The 26510-nt window shown below is 35.9% G+C and overlaps 1 protein-coding gene across 1 annotated transcript in view; it reads left to right on the top strand.

Annotated features, from left to right (window-relative positions):
- MIB1 (MIB E3 ubiquitin protein ligase 1) overlaps positions 1–26510 on the top strand; it is a 139358-nt gene that overhangs the window by 66595 nt on the left and 46253 nt on the right. Inside the window, exons 11-12 of the mRNA XM_055323758.1 lie at positions 13090–13287; positions 20755–20906. Of these exons, the coding sequence (XP_055179733.1) occupies positions 13090–13287; positions 20755–20906 (350 nt within the window). The remainder of the gene's footprint in view (positions 1–13089; positions 13288–20754; positions 20907–26510) is intronic.

Here is a 26510-nt window from a genome sequence, read left to right as displayed (position 1 = left end):
TCATGGCCAATTTTGGCTTATTTGTACCTTCCTCCCTCTCTATTCCCTCTACTGAATTATACTGAAGCAGATTAGATACCTTATTTCATCTGTAAATATTTTAGTATATATCCTAAAAGATAAGTGCTATTTTTCTTAAACTTCATTATAGCTTTACCAGACATAAAAGCAATGATAATTAACAGTGATTTTAAAAAATCTAATTGTATTAAAAGTTTTGAGGTTAGCTGAAGAATAAAGAGAATAATACATTTTGTTCTCTAGTTATTTCATTCTGTAATGAGATTTCTTCATCTGCTTTAGGAGGCAAGCTTAAGATAGTATAGATTAGGGGTTGAAAACTATTTTATATTGTCAAGTATTATTGGAATAAAACACAGTCATTTATTTATTGTGTATGGCTGCTTTCATGTTACAACTGCAGAATTGAATAGCTGTGACAAGACTGTGTGATTTGTAAAACCTAAAATACTTTCTGGTCCTTCACAGAAAAGGTTACTTGCCCCTATTATAGATGACTATTGCATTTTTTTTAGTTGATTTAAGCTGTTATTAAACTAAATTATTGGTGTATATTATATCTAATATACCAGATTACATCTTTTTTTCCTACTTCTTTTTCTTAGGGAGATCTCCGCTATTTTGGAAAGTTATCTCCATGTATGACCTACTAAATAATGTAGGATTATATTACATTACATTGTTTCCTTTTTTTTTTCTTTTTAAAGATTTTATTTAGGGATCCCTGGGTGGCGCAGCGGTTTGGCGCCTGCCTTTGGCCCAGGGCGCGATCCTGGAGACCCGGGATCGAATCCCATATCGGGCTCCCGGTGCATGGAGCCTGCTTCTCCTTCTGCCTGTGTCTCTGCCTCTCTCTCTCTCTCTCTCTCTCTCTCTCTCTCTGTGTGACTATCATAAGTAATTAAAAAATTAAAAAAAAATAAAGATTTTATTTATTAATCATGAAAGACACACAGAGAGGCAGAGACACAGGCAGAGGGAGAAGCAGGCTCCATGCAGGAAGCCCGATGTGGAGGATCATGCCCCACGCCAAAGGCAGACACTCAGCTGTTGAGCCACGTAGGCGTCCCACATTCTGTTTCCTCCTTATATAGGTAAAGGCACCTGTGAGATCTTACCTATGTTTTTATAGGTGAGCTAATAGGACTGTGAGATCTTACATATGTTTTTATAGTTGAGCTAATTTTGGATCCTGCAAGGACTCAGTATTCACCCTCACCCCCACTGATGAAGTATAATTAAAAAAAGTGTGGAAGATTGAATAGAAGATCAGTTTAAAAAAGTATGTCCTTTAACAATAAGTTTTCAAATGCAGTACAAATATATACTGCAGTTGTCAGGAAACTTGGAGCAGTTTTATCATTTAAGGTTAATGAAAACTGTTTTGAAGAAGAGGACTAATAGTAGAGAACAATACTGAATTTTGTGAGAAAACCCAAGTTTTAATGGTATTGTTGCTGTCTAAAGTGATACTGGGCAAAAAGTTTAATAGGTGTAAGCTTCAGTTTCCTTATATATGATAATAACTTAAAAGGTTGGAGTGTGGAGTATGGTAAGTAATTAAGATACTATTTATAGTATACAACACCACCAAGGGAATCTATGGTGTTCTTACTGCTTTTGTTTGATTGTTTCTTTCCAAGTGGCAGAAGGCAGAGAATATGATTTCTTAAGAAACATATTCATTCTGCTGATTCTTACCTAGTGATGGAAGCAAAACTGTAGAATATTTTATGTAAATGTAAAACTAAGAAGGAAAGGGCAAGTAGGCTTCAAGACTAGTCAGTTTAAGGAAATTCTTCTCTTAAAAACAAGAATCAGGATAGTAACCTCCAAAATAGCTCTAGGAATTGATGTACGTAGTACATCTGAGGATTCATGTTAATAAATCAGACCTATCCTGGGAGGCCATCCTTTCGCTGTTCTGTCCTATCTAATCCTTCTTACCTGTGATATTTTTTCTTTGGGCTTTTTACTACCTAGCATTTACGTTTTATTTACTTATTTTGTTTATAATGTTCTGTCTCCCCAACTAGAATATAAACTGTATGAGAGTAGGAACTTTAACTTGCCCACTGCTATATCCTCACTGTCCAGAACAATACTGAGCTTGTAGTAGGCACTCAAGCAGAATGTATTGAATGAATCAAGCAGAATACACCACTTCGAAACAATGGTATTGAAGTTTTAGTGTGCTCAGAATACTTAGGATCTTGATGAATTGCATGAGGTTTAGGAAAAAGAAGAGGAAATACAATATTATTTATTATATCTAGGAGTAATAAAATAGTTGAAAGTGTCAGTAAATAAAATTTATTGAAAGTGTCAGTATATTCAGGAAATGTTTAATTCCATTGATGTGAAAAATCATGGTGGTTACTGAGAAGATTCTGGAAATATATAGCATATGAAATAGAAATTCATCTCCTTACCTAGATAATAAAAAATGACTGGCAGAATTCTTTCTTTTGAAGATTTTTTTCAAAAAATTTTATTTATTTATTTGTTTATTTATTTTTTAAAGATTTATTTATTCATGACAGACACAGAGAGAGAGAGGGAGGGAGGGAGAGGGAGAGACACAGACAGAGGGAGAAGCAGGCTCCATGCAGGGAGCTCGACATGGACTTGATCCCAGGTCTCCAGGATCACACCCCGGGCTGAAGGCGGTGCTAAACCCCTGGGCCACAAGGGCTGCTCTATTTACTTATTTGAAAGAATGAGCAAGAGAGTGAGAGAGCACAAGCAGGGGAGCAGAAGAGGGAGAGGAAGAAGCAGGTTCCCCACTGAGCAGGGAGCCCGATGTGAGATTCGATCCCAGGATCCTGGGATCATGACCAGAGCCGAAGGCAGATGCTTTAATTGACTGAACTACTCAGGCATTCCTGACAGAATTCTTTCTGATGGAACTATGTCAGAACTCTGGATTCTATTGAAGTTTCCTATGTCCAAAGGAAGACTTAGAGGTTAATTGTGGTTAATTTTTTTTTGTGAATTTTAGCTCTTAGTTCAGCAGGAACTACCTATACCTTACTCTCTAGCCCAGTGACAGGCAGCTGTGTTTATGTTCCCAGATCAGCTTGCAGGGCCAGAATGGGCAACAGACCCCCCCCCCCTTTTTTTTTTTTTTACAATGCTGGGATCTGTGTTCTGATCACTGATTGCTGCTTCTAATCATGAAGGTGCAGATACAGAGGTGGGCAGCCATTGTTGTATCCTCCCATTGTTGTAAGCCATTTCCCCTTGGCTGAAGTGACTTCAGAAGGTTTGAGAATTGGTACCACATCTACACCCCCCCATTTTTTTCTTTTTCTCCTTGTGGGAGCCTGGCATTAGACTAAGGATATTCAGAAACCACCACATATATGAGAAATTAGTCATTGCAAAGACCTTAAGTTTACACCTCAGGCTGTAAGCACAAAGACAGCCTAATATAATAAAAAACAAAACAAAAACAAACAGCAGACCTTGCAAAAGGAGAAGAATCTAATTTCCAGAGTTACCATGTTATTAGAATCAAATGTCCAACTTTCAACAAAAAAAAATCACAAGGCATACAAAGAAATAGGAAAGTATAATCCATTTAAAGGAAGAAAAATAAGCCAACAGAAACTACTTGAGGAAAGAAACCAGATGTAGACTTGTAAGACAAAGACTGTAAAACAGTTATCTTAAAGATGCCCCAAGAACTAACTAAAGAGAAGAAACCAAGAAAATGATATATGAACAAAATGGAAAAATCAATGAAGACATAGATAACTAAAGAACAAACCAAAAAGAAATTCTAAAGCTGGAAAGTACAAGAGCCTGAAATCAAAAATTCATGGAGGAGGGATGCCTGGGTGGCTCAGTGGTTGAATGTCTGTCTGCCTTTGGCTCAGGGCATGATCCCGGGCTCCAGGATCGAGTCCCACATTGGGCTCCTTGCAGGGAGCCTGCTTCTCCTTCTGCCTATGTCTCTGCTTCTCTCTCTGTGTCTCTCATGAATAAATAAATAAAATCTTAAAAAAAAATTCATGGAGGAATTCAAAGGCAGATTTAACCAGACAGAAGAAAGAACCAGTGAGCTGTATGATAAGGCAATAAAAATTAATGGAGTCTGGAGAATAGAAGGAAAAAAGATTGGAAAAAAAATGAATAGAACCTTAGGAAACATGTGGGACACTATCATGTGGACCATTGTATGCATTGTGGCAGTTTGAGAAGGAGACAGGATTGTGTGGGGTGGAGTCGGGGAGAGGGGAAGTGGCAGATTATTCAAAGGAACTATGACCAAAAACTTCCCAAATTTGATGAAAGACTTGACTATAAACATCCAAGAAGCACAGTGAATTCCAAGTAGGGTGAACTCAGACCCATACTGGGGCACATTATAATCTTCTAAAAGCCATGAGCAGAAAATGTTGAAAGCAACAAGAAAGGTGACTTGTTACTTACAAGGGATCCTTGTAAGATTTTCAGCAGAAACTTTGGAGGCCAGAAGATTGTGGCAAACTGATGTATTCAAAGTGCTTAAAAAGAAAAAAACAACCTGTCAACTAAGAATCCTGTATCTAGCGAAACTCTCCTTCAAAAGTGATAGAGAAGTTAAAACATTCCCCCAAACTCAAGGAATTTGTTACCACTAGACCTGTCTTGCAAGAAATCTCAAAGGGAGGCTGCAGGTTGAAATGAAAGAATATTAGATCAGGGTGCCTCGATGGGTCAGTCAGTTAAGCATCTGCCTTTGGTTCAGGTCATGATCTCAGAGAGTCCTGGGATTGAGCTCTGCATCTGTATGGGGCTCCCTGCTCAATGAGAAGCCTGCTTCTCCCTCTCTCCCTGGTGTGCTCTCTTTCTCTCTCTCTCTCTCTCTCTCTCTCTCTCTCTCTCTCTCTCTCTCTCTCTCTCAAATAAATAAATAAATAAATAAATAAATAAATAAATAAATAAAATCTTTAAAGAAAGAAGGAACATTAGCTAGTAACTTGAAGCCATATGAGGAAGTAAAATGTCAGTAAAAGTAAAATATGTAGGCAGTTTTAGAAGATAGCATTATTTTAACAGTGGTTTATAATTCCTCTGTTTCCCACATGATTTAAGAGACTAATATATTTAAAAAGTTATTAGTCTAAAATTAGCAGGATTGTAGCTTTGGCTTGTAAATCCACATTTTGTTTTCTACATAGTTTAAGGAACTGATGGATTTATTGTTTGATTGATTGGAACTGATGGATTTAAAAAATTATTTGTTTCTGAGTACACAATGTACAAAGTTGTAATTTTATAACAATAATTGAAAGGATTGCAGATGGAGCTGTAAATGAGTTTTTATGTGTTATTAAAGCTAAGTAAAATGTTTTTTTTTTTTACTTCAAAATATCAACTAAATATGACAATAATGTAGGAAATGAGGCAATAGTAGCTATACAGCATCAAGAAAACTTACAGAAAAATGACAAAAGTAAGTTATTCCTTATCAGTAGTTATTTTTAAAGATTTTATTTATTTGAGAGAGAGTATCAGTAGTGGGAGCCGTAGGGAGAGGGAGAAGCAGACTCTTCATTGAGCAAGGAGCCCAATGGAGAGGTGGGGCTTGATCCCAGGACCCTGAGATCATGACCTAAATTGAAGGCAAATGCTTAACTGACTGAGCCACCCAGGCACCCCTCTTTATCAATAATTACTTTAAATATAGGTGGATTAAACTATAAGAGACTGGCAGAATGGATTAAAAATTGATCTAATATAATTTGTGTATAGGAGACTCACTTTAGATGTATAGATACAAATAGGTTTAAAGTGCAAGGATAGAAAAAGATATTAATGCATATAGTAACCAAAAGAGGGCAGGGATAGCTATACCAATTCTAGACAAAACAGATGTTAAATCATGAAGATTGTAAGAGACAAAGGAGGACATTGTATATTAATAAAAAGTTAATACAGCAGGAAGATACAGCAATTATAAATATTTATATACTTAAAAATAGACCATACAAATATATGAAAAAAATTGACAAAGAAAAAAAGACATTTTTACAATAATAGTTTGAGACTTCTACATAATTTGTATCCTACTCTCAATACCTAACAATAGCATATTCATTTATTCATTCTTCTCAAGTGTATCTGATATATTCTTTGCAGTAGACTGTATATTAAGTCACAAATTAAATCTCACTAGATTTAAAAAGGTAGATGCCTTACAAAGTATTTTCTTTGACCACAGTGTAATCAAGTTAGAAATCAATAATGCAAGAAAAACTGGAAAAATCACACATTTGTGGAAATGAAATAACATACTTTTAAGCAATGAATGGATCAAAGAAATTGTGAGGGAAATGAGACAATACTTAGAGATGAAAACAAAAGCAGAAGATACCAAAATCTGTGAGGGGGCACCTGGGTGACTCAGTCAAGCATCTGCCTTTGGCTCAGGTCATGATCCCGGGTCCCTGGGATTGAGCTCCGCGTCAGGCTCCCTGCTCACTGGGGAATCTGCTTCTCCTTCTCCTGTTGACCCTCCATCCCCATCATGCTCACTCTCTCAATTAAGATCTTAAAAACAAACAAACCTGTGGGATATAGTGAAAGTAGTGCCAAAGGGGAAATTTATAACTATAAATGGTTACGTTTAAAGAATTGATTGCAAATCATAAACCTAACTTGACAACTTAAGGAACTAGAAAAAAATTAAATTCAAAGATAGCAGAAGGAATGAAATAATAAATATCTGAGCAGAGTTAAATGGAGAATAGAAAAGCAATAGAGAAAATCAGTGAAACCACAAGTTGGTTCTTTGATTAACAGAACTGATAAACATTTATTTGGCTAGACTGTTTAAGAAAAAAGACTCAACTTAAAAAGACTCAAATTACTAAAACTGAGAAATGAAAGTGGGGACATACCAATACTACAGAAATAGAAAGGTTTATAAGAGAGCACTGTAAACAGTTGTATGCCAACAAATAGCATAACCTACATGAACTGGACAAATACCTAGAAACACAAAACCTACTAAGATTGAAATGAAAATATAAGAAATTTGAATATACCTATAACTAGTAAGAAAATTGAATCAGTAATAAAAAATCACCTGACAAAAGCCCTGGACTTGATTGATTCACTGATATATTTTACCATTTAAAGAAGAAGTAACAACATTTGTTCTCAAAATTTTCCAAAATATCAAAGAAAGAGAAACAGTCTGTGAAGCCACCATTACCCTAATATTACAGCCAAAGATACTATAAGAAAACTGCAAACCAATATCCTTTATGAATACTGATGTAAGATTCCTCAATAAAATACTAACCAAATTCTACATATTTAAAGGATTATACACCATGATTAATTTAAATTTATTCCTGGAATGGAGGATGGTTTAGTATACATAAACAATGGATTAATGTGATATACCACACTAACAAACTAAAAGGGAAAAATTATGTGACCATCTCAGTTGATGAAGAAAAAGCATTTGATTAAATTTAATGCCCTTTTATGATGATAAACAAAAAAGAGCAAACTAGGAATAGAAGTATCTTTACATAATAAAAGTCATATATGAAAAACTGAAAACTTATTCTTTAGGATCAGGAAAAAGATAAGGATGCTCATTTTTCTACTCCTATTCAACATGGTACTGGAAGTCCTAGCCAGAGTAATTAGGCAAGATAAAGAAATAAAAGGCATTCACATTGGAAAGGAAGAAATAAAATTATCTCTGCAGATTATATGATCCTATATGTAGAAAACCATAAAGTTCCTTACAAGACTTTTAGAACTAATTAAGATACTCAGCAAAGCAACGTAGAAAGTCAATCAAAAGCTAGTTGCATTTCAGTACATTAACCATCAACAATCAATAGAGAATATTAAGAAAACAACTCCATTTACAATAGCATCAAAAATAGTAACAAAACAAAACAATAAAACCTTAGGAATTAATTTAACCAAAGCGGTGAAAGATTTGTACAGTGAAAACTATAAAACACTGCTGAAGGAAATTAAAGAAGACATAAGTAACTGGAAACATATTTCATGTTCATGGATTGGAAGAATTTGTGTTGTTACATTAATACTGTCCAAACTGATATACAGATTCAGTGCAAACCTTGTCAAAATCTCAGTGATATTTTTTGCAGAAATGAAAAAATCCACCTTACAATTCAGTATGTCCTATCAAGGTACCTCCAGGTAGCCAAACCCATGTTGAAAAAGAGTAACCAATTTAGAAAACTCATAAAACTTACTGCAAAGCTACAACAATAAAAACAGTTTGGTACTGGCGTAAAATAAACACAGATATATAAACCCACAGAATGGAATTAAGAGTCCAGTAACATATCCTTGCATACATGGTCAAATAATTTTTGACAGGGGTGCCAAGACCTTCAGTGGGGATGAAAGGGCAGTCTTTTCAATAAATGGTGCTGGGAAAAAAGATTATCTATGTACAAAAGAATGAAGTTGGACCCTTACCTAACATTGTCTACGGAAATTAACTCAGTAGGTCAAAGACCTAAATTTAAAAGCCAAAAGTATAAAATTCTTCGAAGAAAACGTAAGGCAAAGCTTCTAAATTTGGATTTGGCAATGATTTGTTGGATATGACACTGAAGGCACAGGCATCAAAAAAAGAAATAGACAAATTGGATTTCCTGAAAATTAAAAACTGTGCACCAAAGGACAGTATCAACCATGAAAAGACTACTTACAGAATGTGAGACAATACTGGCAAATTGTATGTCTGATAATGGGTTGATGTTCAGAATATACAGAGAATTCTTAAAACTCAGCAACTACAAAAACCTGATACACAACTGAGCAAAGGACTTGAGTAGACATTTCTCAAAGAATATATATAGATGGCTCATAAGCATATGAAAAGATGCTAAATATCACAAATCATTAGGGAAATGCAAATCAAAACCATAATGAAATATCACCTCACACCTAGTCAGATGGCTACTATTAAAAAAAAAAAAAAAACAAAATAACTTGGTGAGGATGTAGAGAAATTCGAACCCTTCTGGGCTGTTGGTGGGAATGTAAAGTAGCTGCTGTGAAAAGCAGTATTGTGGTATGTTAAAAAATAGAATTACTATATGATCCAGCAATTCTATTTCTGAGTTATATACCCAGAGGAGTTGAAAGTAGGGCCTCCAAGAAATATTGTATACCCATATTCATAGCATTATTTACAATAGCTAAAGCCTGGAAACAACCCAAGTGTCCATAATGTGTGAATGGCCAAACAAAATGTGATGTATACATACAATGGAATATTATTTAGTTTTAGAAAGGAAGGAAATTCTGACTCATGTTACAATGTAGATGAATCTTGAGGACATGATGCCAATTGCAAAAATGCAAGTACTGTATGCTTCCATTTATGTGAAGTACCTAGAGCATTCAAAAATCATAGAGATAGAAAGTAGAATGATGGTTTCTAGGGGTTGGGGAGAAGGGCAATGGAGAAATACTGTGTAAAATGTATAGTTTCAGTTTTGTAAAATGAAGAGTTCTAGAGATGGATGTTGGTGATGGGTGCATAACAATATGAATGTGTTTAATATAAGCACTTTATAATTAAAGTGGTTAATAATCACTTTATACTTAAAAATGGTTAAGATGGTAAATTGTATGTTACTTGTATTTTGCCACAATAAAAAATCGTTTTAAAAACATGATTGTAACTAAGGCATATTAAAAAATGAACTCACGGGGATCCCTGGGTGGCCAGTGGTTTGGCGTCTGCCTTTGGCCCAGGGCGTGGTCCTGGAGTCCCGGGGTCGAGTCCCACATCGGGCTCCCGGCATGGAGCCTGCTTCTCCCTCCTCCTGTGTCTGCCTCTCTCTCTCTCTCTCTCTCTCTCTCTCTCTCTCTTTTTCTCTCTCTGTCTCTCTCTATGTCTATCATAAATAAATAAATCTTTAAAAAAAATTGAACTCAATACCCATTTTGGTTCCTACTAGCTCGTAGGTACTATAGTGCATTCTGGGAATAAAGATATTGAAGATGAATGTGCTTGGAAACAAATAATTATACTACTGTGTGATAATAAGAGAGATAAGTTAATTTTGTGAGAGGGGAGGGTTCATAGGAGAGGAGTTGCCTGAGCTGAATTATAAAGGATGTCTATTCTAAGCCAACAAGGTGATGAATAAGAGCATTGAAGTCCGAGGTCAAATAAATTGTGCATGAACATAGGGTTTCAAATAAGTTGGTAAGGTAGGGTTTTATATGTGAGACCACAATGGCAGCAGATGTGGTCTACAGAAGTAGGCTTTATTTAAATGAAGTTTGTTCTGTATATAGTAGAGTTACATTAAAGAGTTTTAAACTAAACTAAAAAGTGTGTGTGTGTGTGTGTGTGTGTGTGTGTGTGTGTGTGTGTGTGTGTGAGTGAAGAATAGGTTGGGGTAAGATAAAGTGGAGGCAGAGGTAAGCAATGGCAATAAGCTAGGTGAGTGAGAATCAAGGCCTAAATGAGTGGTAGAACCGGAGAAGAGAGAGGAGATCTGATCTTAAATTCAGTAGTAACAGCCATAGAATTTGGTTCTTTTATGTATTGTGGCTCAGGAACAGAAGTAGGTGAGTATGACTTACAGATAGGATTTTGATATGGTCTGTGGTTCTATCAGCTGAGCTAGGGAGGATTAGAATGAGAGCAGATTTTGCAGAGTTCACAGAAAAGGGGATAAGAGGGTAGAAAGAACCAAGATCAGTTTTAGATTTAATTTGAGGCCCCTGCACAAATCAGATAACTTTATTGAGGTCAGCTGTAATATTGTCCCTCAACTCTCATTTGGTGCCAGCATCAGAGTCATAACAATGAACTTTTAAAATTAGTTTTATTTGAAATACTTAAGATGGATTCAGAACTAAGCAACAAAACCTATTAAGATCCTTGTGCAGCTGAGGTTTTATATTTGGAAGAAAAATGAAATAAATTTGTTATTTTCTAGTGTATATATGTTCCAAATTCTTTATTTCTCATGTATATCTTTTTGACACACACACACACACACACACACACACATATATATTAGAGGTTTTTCTTAGTTTTTTTTCCCCACATAATTTGTTGAATAGGACCTGCATAACAGTGTTTCAGTAAGTTTTCTAACAGCTATAAATATGTGGTACATTTCATAAATAGTTCCTGTTTTTATTCAGTGTTAGTGGAGTTGATGTTCCTTTTAACAGAAGAACCACTTAGATTGGCTTAAAAATTGTAACAAAACATCTAAATTGAAGGGTAGGAAGAGCTTAAATCTAAGATTCTGAAACATACTACTGGAGAGATTGATCTGTCTCTCACACACATGTACATATAAACATAGAATTTTCTTTTGTAAAAAAACTTGTTTCTCTGGGTTGTTTAAATACAGTGCTACTCAAAGGCACATGAGTTGAATCTTAAATCTTTGATGTCGTAGTGTGCCAGTTCCCTTGATGCTCAAGTTGACAGGTAACAAAACCTCCTGCTTTGGCTTAGCTAGGTTATTAGGAAGAAGTACTGCTGAGTCATAGTTTCCTACCTTTTCTTTCTTTCCTTTTTTTTTTTTTTTTTTTTTTTTTTAAGATTTTATTTACTTATTCATGAAAGAGACAGAGAGAGGCAGAGACACAGGCAGAGGGAGAAGCAGGCTCCATGCAGAGAGCCAGATGCGGGACTCGGGACTCAATTCCGGGACTCCAGGATCACGCCCTGGGCTGATGGCAGGCGCTAAACCACTGAGCCAGCCAGGGATCCCCAGTTTCCTACCTTTTCAAGGATGGTTGTCAAATTGCTGTGGACTCCTAGAAGAGCGGTTTTACTTTAACTATCTGTCTGAGAAAATATTTTGAATTCAGCAGTTTTGAATGAACTGTTGTTTTGTTTTTAATTTACATCTGTGAAAAGTAGTTCACATAATCCTGAGTACTATACGGATTTCAAACCACTTGCTAAAACTAGAGTCCACAAGGGGTAGGACTGTGGGTTGGGAACCAGTGTTCTAGAGAAAGGCTTAAAACATGCTTACTTCTGGTGTTAAAATTTGAGATGTAGTTTGGAATATAGTATCCTTATAATATCCATCTCTGTATCTAGCAAAGTAATGGGACTTTTTTTTTTTTGATGTGCACTACATATATTATCTTCATGGTGCACTACAGGCATTTTATATCTCCCTTTAAAAAGTAGTTTCCTACAGGGGTGCCTGTATGGCTTAGTTAAGCATTGGACTCTTGATTTCAGCCCAGGTCATATCTCAGGGTTGTGAGATTAAGCCCTACACTGGGCTCTGCAGAGTCAACTTGGGATTCTCTCTCCCCCTTCTGCATCCTTTGCCCCTGCTCACACACATACACTCTTAAAAAAAAAAAAAAAGTTTCTTACACTTTAAAAAACTTTAAGCAATTGAGTCTTTCTTTACTTCTCATCTCCAAAAATAGACCTATTATAAAAGGTAAGGCATACTTGCTGGATTCTCATACTTGCTGGATTCTTCTGAAATAGTTTTGGAATTTCAGATATATGAAGTTATGCTGATTTGTGTTTCATTTTTAGCTTTTAAGGTATACTTAATTTTTTTTGTTCTTGAATATACAGAAAAGTATATGCTCACCAGCTAGATATCACCAATGTTAATATGTTATATTTCTCTCAAAGTTCATTGAGATCATAGTTGGCATCCTTTCTTTTTTTTTTTGTAGTCATTCAACTAATGTTTATATAATTTTTATGTCATTAGAAAGCCTTTGTAAAATTGTTCAAATATAAAAATATATATAGTTGCGTCATAATTTAACGTTTTCCTAGCATTGACTTACCATCATTCCTGGTAAATTAGGAGTAATGAAAGATCAGACTACTTCTGATATAAGTATTGGTCCAGTATATATGTGACATAGTGTATTGTTCCAGGTTCATCATTTATCTTTGGAGTTAATCACTATTCAAGTGAATTTCTAGTGGGCTCCATATTGTGTTTTCTCTTCTCACATTAATTTGGTTCTTGATGAATTATAGCTTCAGGTCTTATTTTTCTTTCTTATTCACTCACTAATTCATATTTAAATGCTGATGTTTAGGATAAAGATGGAGATAGAGCCGTTCACCATGCAGCTTTTGGAGATGAAGGTGCTGTTATAGAAGTACTGCACCGGGGCAGTGCTGACTTGAATGCTCGCAACAAGCGGCGACAGACGCCACTTCATATTGCTGTCAATAAAGGCCATCTTCAGGTTGTGAAGACTTTATTGGACTTTGGCTGTCATCCTAGTCTCCAGGTAAAATGACGTATATTCTGCTGGTGTTGCTAGGATTCTGTTAAAGGGAAATATTGAGTTCTATGGTAAGCATTCCTTTGTTATCCACATGTTTTTGTTTGATTAGCCATTGTAAATGATACCAAAGGCATAGACTGTGATAAAATTGGCAGCTATTCTTCTTAGAAAAGCCTTTAAAAAAAAAAAAAAAGCCTTTTTAAGGAAAATGTGAGTGGATTGGTTTTATACTGGAGGGTGGGGATAGAGACTTCCTTGCAGAAATACCAGCTTGAATTAATTTGATTCAACTTTACTGATCATGACAGTGAGCTTCAGCAGCTTAAGGAAGTATAATGGGCTGCATTTCATGATAGTTATTTTATAATTATCTAAATTATTTTAATTGTAGCCTAATTTATCTTAGAGTCTTGATCTAGTCATTAGGAAGATTTTCTGTTTTGGAAAATATATAGGATTGAAGAGTTGATTTTCAGTAGGACCTATTTTTAAAATTTTTTTAAAAATTTAAGTTCAATTAATTAACATATTATCTATTCTTAATTTCAGAGGTGGAGGTCAGTGATTTATCAGTCTTATGTAATAACCAGTGCTCTTTACATCACATACCCTCCTTAAGGTCCATCACCTAGTTACCCCATCCCTTTTTAACCCTCAGTTTGTTTCCTATGATTAGGAATCTCTTATGGTTTGTCTTCCTGTCTGATTTCATCTTGTTTTATTTTTTCTTCTCTTTCTATATGATACTTTATTTTGTAAATTCCACATGTGAAAAAGTTTATATGATAATTGTCTTACCTGATTGATGTTTTCACTTAGCATAATACCCTCTAGTTCTATTCAGGTTGTTTCGAGTGGCAAGATATCATTCTTTTTGATGGTTGAGTAATATTCCATATTTTGTGTGTGTGTGTGTGTGTGTGTGTGTATTACATCTTCTTTATTCATCTGTTGATTGACTCCTAGCTATTTCCATAGTTTGGCTATTATAGACATTGCTGTTAAAAAACGTTGGGTATAGGTGCCCCTTTGGATCACTATGTTTGCATTCTTTGGATAGATACCTAGTAGTGCACTTGCTGGGTCATAGTGTAGCTCTATTTTCAACTTTTTGAGGAACCTCCATACTGTTTTCCAGAGTGGCTGCACCAACTTGCATTTCTACCAGTAGTGTAAGAGGCTTCCCCTTTCTCTGCATCCTTGCCAACAACTGTTGTTTCCTGACTTGTTCATTTTAGTCGACTGGTGTGGGGTGGCATCTCATTGTGGTTTTGATTTGTATTTTCCTGATGCTGGGTGATGTTGAGCATTTTTTCATGTGTCCTTTGGTATTTGTATGTCTTCTTTGGAGAAATCTGTTCATGTCTTCTGCCCATTTCTGATTAAAATTGTTTTTTGGATGTTGAGTTTGATGAGTTCTTTATAGATTTTGGATACTAGCCCTTTTCTGATAAGACATTAATAAATATCTTCTATTCTCTCGATTGTCTTTTGGTTTTGTCTACTGTTTCCTTTGCTGTTCAAAAGCTTTTTATCTTGATGAAGTCCTAATAGTTCATTCTTACCTTTGTTTCCCTTATCTTTGGAACTTGTCTAGCTAGAAGTTGCTGTGATGAAGGTCACAGAGGTTGCTGCCTGTGTTTTCCTCTAGAATTTTGATGGGTTCCTGTCTCACATTTATATCTTTCATCTATTTTGAGTCTATTTTTGTGTATGGTTTGAGGAAATGGTCCAGTGTCATTCTTCTGCATGTGACTGTCCAATTTTCTCAACACCGTTTGTTGAAGAGACTTGTTTTGTTTTGTTTTTTTTCCATTGGCTGTTCTTTCCTGCTTTGTCGAAGATGAATTGACCATAGAGTTGAGGGTCCATTTCCGGGTTCTCCATTCTGTTTCATTGATCTATGTCTATTTTTGTGCCAATACCTTGCTGTCTTGATGATTTCAGCTTTGTAGTAGAGCTTCAAGTCTGGCATTGTGATGTCACTAGTTTTAGTTTTCAATACTCCTTTGGCTATTTGGGTTCTTTTCTGGTTCCATACAAATTTTAGGGTTATTTGTTCAAGCTCTGTGAAAAAAATTGGTATTTTGATAGGAATTGCATTGAATGTATAGGTTGCTCCAGGTAACATAGACATTTTAACAATATTTGTTCTTCCAGTCCATGAGTGTGGAATGTTTTTCCATTTCTTTGTGTATTCCTCAGTTTATTTCATGTATGTTCTATAGTTTTCTGAGTATAGATTATTTGCTTCTTTGGTTAGGTTATTCCTAGGTATCTTATGGTTTGGGGTGCAATTGCAAATGGAATTGGCTCCTTAACTTCTCTTTCTTCTGTCTCATCATTACTGTATAGAAATGGAACTGATTTCTGTGCATTGATTTTGTAACCTGCAACTTTGCTGAATTTCTGCATGAGTTCTAGCAATTTTGAGGTGGAGTCTTTTGGGTTTTCCCCATAGAATATTATGTCATCTGTGAAGAGTGTGAGTTTGACTTTTTCTTTGCCAGTTGACATGTCTTTTATTCCTTTTTGTTGTCTGGTTGCTGAGGCTAGGACTTCTAGTACTATGTTGAACGGCAGTGGTAATAATGGACATCCCTTTTATGTTCCTGACCTTAGGGGAACAGCTCTCAGTTTTTCCCCATTGAGAATAATGTTCACTATGGGCTTTTCATATATGGCTTTTATGATACCGAGATATGTTCCCTCTGTCTCTTCACTGTGAAGAGTTTTAACCAAGAAAGGATGCTGTACTTCGTCACATGCTTTTTCTGCAGCTATTGAGAAGATCATATGGTTCTTATTCTTTCTTTTATTAAAAAAAGTGTATCACATTGATTTATTTGTGGATTTTAAGCCACCCTTGCAGCTAAGGAATAAATCCCATTTGGTCATGGTGAATAATCTTTTTAATGTACCGTTAGATCCTATTGGCTAGTATTTTGGGGAGAATTTTTGCATCCATGTTCATCAGGAATATTGGTCTGTAATTCTTTTTGGTGAGATCTTTATCTGGTTTTGGGATCAAGTAATGCTGGCCTCATAGAAAGAGTTTGGAAGTTTTCCATCCATTTCTATTTTTTGAAACAGCTTCAGAAACATAACAATTCTTTAATGTTTGGTAGAATTCCCCTGGGAAGCCATCCGGCCCTAGACTCTTGTTTGTTGGGAGATTTTTGATTACTGCATCAACTTCCTTCCTGATTATGGGTCAGTTCAGGTTTTCTATTTCTTCCTGTTCCAGTTTTGGCAGTTTATAGGTCTCTAGGATGCATCCATTTCTTCCAGATTGCCAAATTTGTTGGCGTACCGTTGCTCATAATACGTTCTTATAATTGTTTGTATTTCTTTGGTGTTGGTTGTGATCTCTTTCATTCATGATTTTATTTATTTGGATCCTTTCTCTTTTCTTTTTGGTAAGTCTGGCCAGTGTTTTATTGATCTTATTCTTTCAGAGAACCAGTTCCTAGTTTCGTTTATCTGTTCTACTGTTCTGTCAGTTTCTATTTCATTGAGTTCTGCTCTAATCTTTAATTCTCTTCTCTTGCTGAGTTTATGCTTTGTTTGCTGTTCTTTCCCCAGCTCCTTTAGGTGTAAGGTTAGGTTGTGTATATGAAACCTTTCTTTTTTTCTTGAGAGAGGCTTGTATTAATGTATACTTTCCTCTTAGGACCATCTTTGCTGGATCTCAAAGGTTTTGAACAGTTCTGTTTTCATTTTCATTTGTTTCTATGAATTTAAAAAATTCTTTAATTTCCTGGTTGACCCATTCATTCTTCAGTAGGATGTTCTTTAGTTTCCATGTATTTGAGTTCTTTCTAAATTTCCTCTTGTGATTGAGTTCCAGTTTCAAAGCCTTATGATATGAAAATATGCAGGAAATGATCCCAGTCTTTTGTTACTGGTTGAGACCTGACTTGTGATCTAGGATGTGATCTATTCTGGAAAGTGTTCCATGTGCACTCGGGAAGGATGTGTATTCTGCTTTAGGATGAAATGCTCTGAATATATCTCTGAACTTCATCTAGTCCAGTGTGTCATTCAAAGCCCTTGTTTCCTTGTTGAATTTCTGTTTAGATGATCTGTCCACTGCAGTGAATGGGGTGTTAAAGTCTCATACTATTGTTGTATTATTATCAATGTGTTTCTTTAGTTTTGTTATTAATTGGTTTATATAATTGGCTGCTCCCATGTGAGGGACATAAATATTTACAATTGTTAGATCTTCTTGTTAGATAAACCCTTTAACGATGTCCTTATCTCTTATTAGTCTTTGGTTTAAAATCTCATTTTTCTGATTTAACAATTGCCACCACAGTTTTTTTTTTTATGTCTATTAGCATGATAAATGGTTTTCTGCTTCCTCACTTTCAATCTGGAGATGTCTTTGGATCTAAAATAAGTCTCTTGCAGATAGCATATCTATGGGTCTTGCTTTTTAATCCAATCTTATGGCCTGTGCCTTTTGATTGAGGCGTTTACTCCATTTATATTCAGAGTAATTATTGAAAGAGATGAAATCATTTAGGGCCATCGTATTACCTGTAAAGTCACTGCTTCTGTATATTGTCTCTGTTGCTTTCTGGTCTTTGTTACTTTTGAGGGCTCTCTTCGTTTAAAGGATCCCTTTTAATATATCTTGCAGGGCTGGTTTAGTGATCACAAATTTTTTTAGTTGCTGTTTGTCCCAAAAGCTTTTTATCTCTCCTATTTTGAATGATATCCTAGCTGGATAAAGTATTCTTGGCTACATGTTTTTTCATTTAGCACCCGAATATATCATGCCAGTCTTTTCTGGCCTGCCAAGTCTCTGTGGATAAGTCTTCTGCCAGTCTAATGTTTCTATCCTTGTAGGTTATGGACCTCTTGTCTTGAACTGCTTTCAGGATTTTCTCTTTATTTCTGAGATTTGCAAGTTTCACTATGGTTGTTGACCTATTTTTATTGATTTTAAAGGAGGTTCTCTGTGCCTCCTGGACTTGAATGCCTCTTTCCTTCCTCAGATTAGGGAACTTCTCCACTATAATTTGCTTCAGTATACCTTCTGCCTCCCCTTTCCTCTTCTTTTGGGATCCCAATTATTCTAATGTTATGTTGGTTTATGGTATCACTTATCTCTCAAATTCTGTACCGATTCTGTTTCTGTCCATCCCATTCATCCTGTGTTTGTCTCCCACCCCCCATCCTCACCCCCACCCTAGTGCAGTTGTATTGCCCTTGATAGGGATCCAGGCTAAGTTATGTGCTCTGATTGCTCTAGGTGGCTTTTGTACCCTGAAGGCTTTCCCCATCACTTTATTTTTTTTTTTAAAGATTTATTTATTTATTTATTTATGATAGACCTGGATATATATAGAGAGAGGCAGAGACACAGGCAGAGGGAGAAGCAGGCTCCATGCCGGGAGCCCAACGTGGGACTCGGTCCCAGGACTCCAGGATTGCGCCCTGGGCCAAAGGCAGGCACTAAACCGCTGAGCCACTGAGCCACCCAGGGATCCCCTCCCCATCACTTTAGAAGATAAGAATGAAAATGGGCCTTCCAGTCTCCAGCCTTGGAGCCCAGAGCTCCCAGCCCCACTCCTCATTGTGCCCTCAAGGAAAAGCAGCCAATCACTCCTGTCTGTTTGGTCTCTGGCCAAACTGTTCACCCAGCCTGTGACTGAGAGTTTCTATCTCAGGCATATGACCCTGTTTTGAGTCTCCAAACCCTGCAGACTTCTGTAGGAGGTTCTCATGGAGGTTCTGCTGCTTGCTGGGTCCCTCCTCAGGAAATGGTTGCCTGACTGTTCTGTGGTTCGTGGTTTATGGCATCCCCGAGCTAAGATCTGACTCCTGGGGTCTCTGATGTCAGCTGGCTTCTCCGCTCTGATGCCTGGGAAACTCTTCTGCACTCAGGCACCTCCAGTCTTCCTGTGACCCTGATGATCCTGAGACCACAGTGTCCCACCTAGGATTCCATCCTTTGCCACCTAAACACCTTTCAGGCCAGGACATCCCTCACTGGAGCAGACATCTAGATGTTCTCATTTTGTGCTGTTATATCACTTTCCGATGCTGGCTGCCAAGATAGACCACCGAGGTCTATATATAAGCGATATATGTCTTCCCATATATCGCCTTGGATTTACCTCCTACCTTGAAGAAAGTGGTCGATTTACTATTTGTAGAGTTGCAGCTATTCTTTTCTTAGATCTCTGGTTGAGTTGGCAAGTGTTCAGAATAATTTGATAGGTGTCTATCTGAATTCCTGGAACCTGAGGAAGCTAAGGTCTCCTATTCCTCTCCTGTCTTGGACTCCTCCACCTTCTTGGACTCCTCTAGTAATACCTAATTTTTGAGGCGAGAGTCATCTAAGAGATAATTCCTATCCACAGTCTTAGCAACCAGATGAATTAGATTGGATTGGTATCAGAGAAGCAATGAAGAAATAAAATAGGAGCAATAGGACTGAGGATTTGAGAACTGAAAGAATTGGAGATTTTGTTCAGCTAGATGGTTATCGGAGATTGATATTTCTGAGGTACAGCATTTTGGAACTGGCATGGTTTAGAATTTAAAGCCTCTAAGTGGATTATAGAATTGGAGGGTGGAGGAGGAATTAGAGGGTGTTAATCTGTTGAAGGAGAGAGAATTTATACCTGTTGATTGTTTTTGGTCTGAAATGGGAAATAGTCATTTGTTCAGAGTGAATGTGGAGTAGTAAGTCTACAAAAGATCATTAAGAAGAGTGATAAATGTTTGGAATAGCTACCGTGGGGACAAGAAGGAAGGACAGATCAGGGCTTATAGAAGCTTATTCCAGCCATATTAAGAGCCTATCTCAAGTTGAAGACTGAATTTTTAGTGACATTAGACAGACTTGAGAGTGCCTGATTGGATTGAATTTGGGTTAGGAATTTGTTATGAGGGCCCTGGAATCATGACTCGAACCAAAGGCAGATGCTTAACTGAGCCACCCAGGTGCCCCATCCCCTACAGATTCTAAATGTGCAGCCAAGGTTGAAAACTATTGATTTTTAATTCATTGCTCTATGGCCCCAAGACTGGTATAGTTTTGTTTTGAAATTTTAGGGCATAACAGTTCTAATAGGAATATGGTGTAGTAGGAATGAATTTTGGGGGCAGCTTTTTTCACTTCATTAATTTTTGTAATTAGCTAAATCATATTTGAGCACGTTTTGAATTTTATTTTTCCTTTTCTTTGGTAGGCTACATGTTTATTGTGTTCTAGACTGAGTATGAGTTTATTTACTATAATGAGGCTAACATTTCTTGCCTGCATCTTACAATTTAAGACGGGATGTTTTATTGAAGGTTTTTGGATATGGCTTCTGTTTAGTAGTTAAGTATATATCTTCTGTTTAGTAGTTAAGTATATATATATATATATTATATATATATATATATTAATATTGCATGTGATGTTTGGTGCAAGAACTAATGAATGTCTCTTCAAATTAAAAAAAGGATTCTGAAGGGGATACTCCTCTTCATGATGCAATAAGTAAGAAACGTGATGACATTCTGGCAGTTCTTCTAGAAGCTGGAGCAGATGTTACCATTACAAACAATAATGGATTTAATGCTCTACACCATGCTGCGCTAAGAGGAAATCCCAGGTAAAGATCACATCTTTTACTATTTTATATGCAGTTTAAAAATAGTTTCCTAGTACTGGTTCTCTTTCTGATACTGATGAGGAAATAATGGCTTATTTTAGTATTTTATAAATCATTTTAAAGGCTGTGAAAGTTATGTCTTCACCAAATAGATTAGTTTTATTTATTTTTTATTAAATTAATACAAGTATTATGAGGTGACTTTGAAATATATTAAATATGGTTATAAAGTATCAAGAATACTTATATTTAAAGATTTAATTAAAATACATTCCATTTTGAAGTTTCTTTCCTTTTTTTTTTAAAGACTTTATTTATTCATGAGAGACACACTGTGGGTGGGGGGTGGGCAGAGACACAGGCAGATGGAGAAGCAGGCTCCATGTAGGGAGCCTGATGTGGGACTTGACCCTGGGACTCTAGGATCATGCCCTGGGCCAAAGGCAGGGGCTAAACCCCTGAGCCATACAGGGATCCCTGAGGTTTTATGTTTCTTTTTCTTTTCTTTTTTTTAAAGATTTATTTATTTGTGATAGACAGAGAGAGAGAGAGAGAGAGAGAGAGAGAGAGAGAGAGAGAGAGAGAGCCAGAGACACAGGAGGAGGGAGAAGCAGGCTCCATGCTGGGAGCCTGACGTGGGACTCAATCCCGGGACTCCAGGATCGCGCCCTGGGCCAAAGACAGGCGCTAAACCGCTGAGCCACCCAGGGATCCCTGAGGTTTATGTTTCTTAAAGATCATTCTCACTGTGTCCTTTCATCTTATGTTATCCATTTACATGTTTTGTTTTGTTTTTGAAGTAGGCTCTGTGTCCAGTGTGGTGCCCAACTTGGGGCTTGACCTCAAGACCCTGAGATCAAGACCTGAGTTGAAGTGAAGAGTCAGGCACTTACCGACTGGGCCCTCCCCAGCCACCCTATTATTTTTTTTAACTTGTGGCTAAATAATTAAGTACCTAATTCCTTATTAATAATATAATTATATAATCTTCTAGTGTAGTAATTCCCCAGCTGTTAACAATAGTGTTAGTACACTAAAAAGCAGTATCTGCTGAGTATAGTTTGAGAAAAGCTTCTGGGAAATCAAAGAACTTTAAGGATCTGCAAAGTCTCACAGAACAAGAAAACTTAGTTTTTTTTAATCTAGAGCTTTCTGTGAATAATAAATGCTTAACTCTTGAGAAGCATTTTAGAAAATTCTGTATTAGATGTCTTTTGTTTATAGTTGAATTAAGTCTGTGTATCTTGACTGAGGGAGCTAGCAGTTCACTCTGAAGTTTACTTAGTTTAATCTATCCTGAATTCTTTTTTTAAAAGTGAGATATAATTGACATATGATATTGTTAGTTTCAATTGCATAATATAATGATTTGATACATGAATATGTTATGAAATGATTGGTTAACATCCTTCACCACATATGATTACAAATAATTTTTTTTGTGATAAGAACTTATAAGATTTACTCACTTACCAACTTTGAAATATACAATACAATATTAACTATATTACATCCCCATATATTCTTGTCTTCTGGTTCCATATTGCATTTTTATATCGTGTATTGTAGTTTTTGCTATTTTTTAGCTTCTTAGGATCACCACTAGAGGGTGAGCACAGAGAACAAAAGGATTTTCCTGCTATTGCTTGTTGATGCCCCTAAAAATGGGTACATAATGTGGGAGGAAATAAATGACCATATTTTAGATTGTGTCTTGATTTGTTTTCCAAATTATAAATATTTGAACACTTCATACTTTTTGGCATTGTGAAGGTGACAAAATAGTATTATATGTTTCCTGCCTCTCAGATAGACGATGATGATAGATAGCACTTACCCAGGCAAGGCCTCTGCTAAGTGGTTTGCATGCATTATCTCCTTTAATCCTTTCAACAGCTTTTTGAGGCAGGTGTTAATATCCTCTTTTTATAGAAAAGAATATGAAGCTTATAAAGAGATGAATTTACTTATTCAAGATCACATAGCTGACTTATGAAGCAGCTAGAAGTTGAGCAAGAATCTGACGGTTTTTTTTTTTAAGATTTTTTTTCTTAAATTTTTAATTATTTATGATAGTCACACAGAGAGAGAAAGAGAGGCAGAGACACAGGCAGAGGGAGAAGCAGGCTCCATACACCGGGAGCCCGACGTGGGATTCGATCCCGGGTCTCCAGGATCGTGCCCTAGGCCAAAGGCAAGCGCTAAACCGCTGCGCCACCCAGGGATCCCTTTTTTTAAGATTTTATTTATTTAGGGGCACCTGGATGGCTCAGTGGTTGAGCATCTGCCTTTGGCTCAGGTTGGGGTCCCGGGATTGAGTCCCACATCGGGCTTCCCGCAGGGAGCCTACTTTACTTCTCTCTTTGCCTGTGTCTCTGCCTCTCTCTCTGTGTCTTTCATGAATAAATAAATAAAATCTTTTTTTTTATTCATGAGAGAAGCAGGCTCCCTGTGCGGATCCCGTGACTCCAGAATCACGTCCTGGGCCAGAGGGAGGCGCTCAACCGCTGAGCCACACAGGCGCCCCAAGAATCTGACTTAATAATAGCTCTTAGGGGGCACCTGGGTGGCTTAGTTGGTTAAGTGTCTGACTCTTGATCTCTGTTCACGTCTTGATCTCAGGGTCGTGAGTTCAACTTTGTGTGGAACTGCACACTGGGCATGGAGCCTACTTAAAAAAGAAAAAAGAATAATAGCTCTTAACTTTCTTGTATTATTTTTTCTGAACTATGGTCTGTATTACGGTTTCAAGACAAACACATGGACAATGAATGATTTAATTAAGAATGTATATCCATCATTCCCCTTGCTGCCTCTTAGTTTAGGATTATCTTTGACTACTCTCTCACTAATTCTTAACTTATAGTTAGTTATCAAATTCCATTTATTCTACTAGCCTTTTTCCAGTCTATTCTATGCTTCCTATTCCCATTGTTGCTAATCTAATTACTCACCACTTTTACTAAAACTATTATAGTATCTTTCTAATTGTTCTTTCTGATTTTAGTCTTATCTCTGATTTAACTTTCATACAGTTACCAACTTACATTCTAAAGGCATAGGTATAATGGCTCCTCTCCCCTATTCCCAAATCTTTAGTTGCTTCCTGTTGTACATAGAATAAAATTTGTACACCTTGAACTTGGCTTTCATACTTACTTGTGGTGTGTCTTAAGCCTGTCTTTCTAACTTTATCTCCCATTAATTAAATTCCCTCTTCTTACTTTGCTCTTTAGCTATATGCTGTTCCCCTTTTCTAAAATATTTTGTCTGTTTTCTTCTTTTATTTAAGCATTTTCTTTTGTCAGGATGCTCTTAATCCTCTTTTCTTCTTGATTTTGACTGTCTTTTTTTCAGAGCTCCTAGATCTCATCAATGGAATCATTTTCTATTTGCCCTATACTTCTTTTTTCTTATTTTGCTGCACTTTCTATCTGTGGTATCTGTGGTATTTCTGTGTTTCTTTCTGTTAAAATTGTGGGCGCTCCTATTCATCTGTATCTCCCACAATGCTTTGTGATACGGATTTGTTAAATGTTAGTCTTAATTTGACAGTCAAGACAGTGCTAGATATAAGATGTTATATGACTAGTTACAGATTCTGTAGAGAAACTGTTAGGCGTTCAAACAGCAATTATTTCAAATTAGAATAGTCAAAAGAGATTTTATTTGGACGCCTGGGTGGCTCAGACGGTTAAGTGTCTGCCTTCAGCTTGGGTCATGATCTCAGGGTCCTGGGATCAAGCCCCATGTCAGGCTCCCTGCTCAATAAGGAGTCTGCTTCTTCCTCTCCCTCTGCCCCTCCTCCTGCTCGTGCCCTCTCCCCACCCTCAAATAAGTAAATGAAATCTTTTTTTAAAAGAGAGAGATTTTATTGAGGGAATTTAGCTTATATTAAATCATAAAGTTTAAGATAAACTGAAAATTGAAGAGTTTAGGAAATGAGTAACTTTTAAATATTTTGAATTATTTCACTTTACTGGGAATAGGGGTAGTATATTTAATAATGCTAATAAAACTATACAAAGAGGAGAGAGGATACTAGTTACATTTCTTCAATTCTTGCATATATCTTGAGAATTCCTCTGAAAATTTATAATGGTGATTCTTTCAATTAAATAATTGGTGTCAGGTAGCATTAAAAAAAGGGAAAAAAGCCATTTTTATTCTGCAGCAAAGTGGTGGTTTAGTTAAAGCTACATAACTGTTTTTTATTTCTATTTCCTTAAGACATTTTATGCAGTTGTAATGTTAGATTACCAGGTAAAGAGTGTGATTTTAATTGGACACGAAAGAGTACCAGAAGATAATACAACTTATATATCAATTGAAATTGCAAATTAAGATCGTTTTGAGTTCTTTTTTTCATATCAGATAATTTTTTTTCTCAAAATATGCTTTTCTTTCTTTGTACTGATCAGTGTTGTCAAAAAACAGAAAGAATCATTTTTGGTCTACTCAGAATTTTTTTAGAAAGTCTTGGCCTTAACACTTATTTGAGAAAACCAGATATAGTTCATTTATTATTTCTGGAACCTGATAAAACTAACATTTTTGAAAAAATATTAGATATGATTAATATGTGCCAACATTTTCCCCTTTATAAGCACTTTTTAATTCATATAACTTTTTTAAAAACTCATATAACTTAATCTGTTAACTTGGATTGTGACATTTTAATTTGTTCTTTGTAATCTTTGTTTTAAACTACAGTTATACTTCCTTAGTATACTTGGCTTAATTGTTGAACTTCATGTATAGTCCATTTTAATTTCAATTCATGGTACTTCAGTTAGTGTAATTTTTAGCTAATTTTGAGGTTTTTCTTTTATTAGAATACACATATTATTTCTACAGAAAATCATTTACATCATTGTGAATGTAACTTAATATCAGCACATTTACTTACAATTATTTCAAATTATTATGGTTTGCAATATGGAAAAGTTTCCAAAATTTATATGTACATGTGTATACACGTGGAACTCAAGTAGCATTCTATTTCTTAGCTTTGCCATTAGTAAGCAGTAATAATTTTTCAGTAATAAGTTAATACAGTAGTTATTTATTGGTTGTACTTTTTAAAAAGAAAATATAATTTCCCTGGTTTTCAAAAATATGTCTAGATGTCCAGTATTTTTGAAGAATATACTTTGAAATCTAGATTTCAAAATCTCAAATCAATGCAGATTCTGGATTTCAAAGCTGATCTTAATGTTTCCTCATGGTATAACAGTAAATGAAATACAGACATTAAGAGAGTTATAAAGCCATTTCTTTTCTTTCAGAATTCTGGGAGACAATGTAAGCTTTTCATTCTGAGACACTGAGTATGTTAGTATCATGGTTTATAAAATTTGGAGCATTTAGAATAGCAGTTACAATATATCTTAATATAGTTTTTTTTTTTATTTCAGAAATCTTAACCAAGGACTATGCTTTTTCTTATTTTTAGTATTTAGAGATACTTTCCCTAGGCTTTAGTTATATTGCCTTTTTTTAAAAAAAAAAGATTTAATTTATTTATTCATGAGAGACACAGAGAGAGAGAGAGTGAGAGAGGCAAAGACACAGGCAGAGGGAGAAGCAGGCTCTGTGCAGTGA

The sequence above is a fragment of the Nyctereutes procyonoides genome, unplaced genomic scaffold (assembly GCF_905146905.1).
Source record: "Nyctereutes procyonoides isolate TBG_1078 unplaced genomic scaffold, NYPRO_anot_genome, whole genome shotgun sequence".
NCBI lineage: Eukaryota > Metazoa > Chordata > Mammalia > Carnivora > Canidae > Nyctereutes > Nyctereutes procyonoides.
This window is presented reverse-complemented; position numbering and strand designations above follow the sequence as displayed.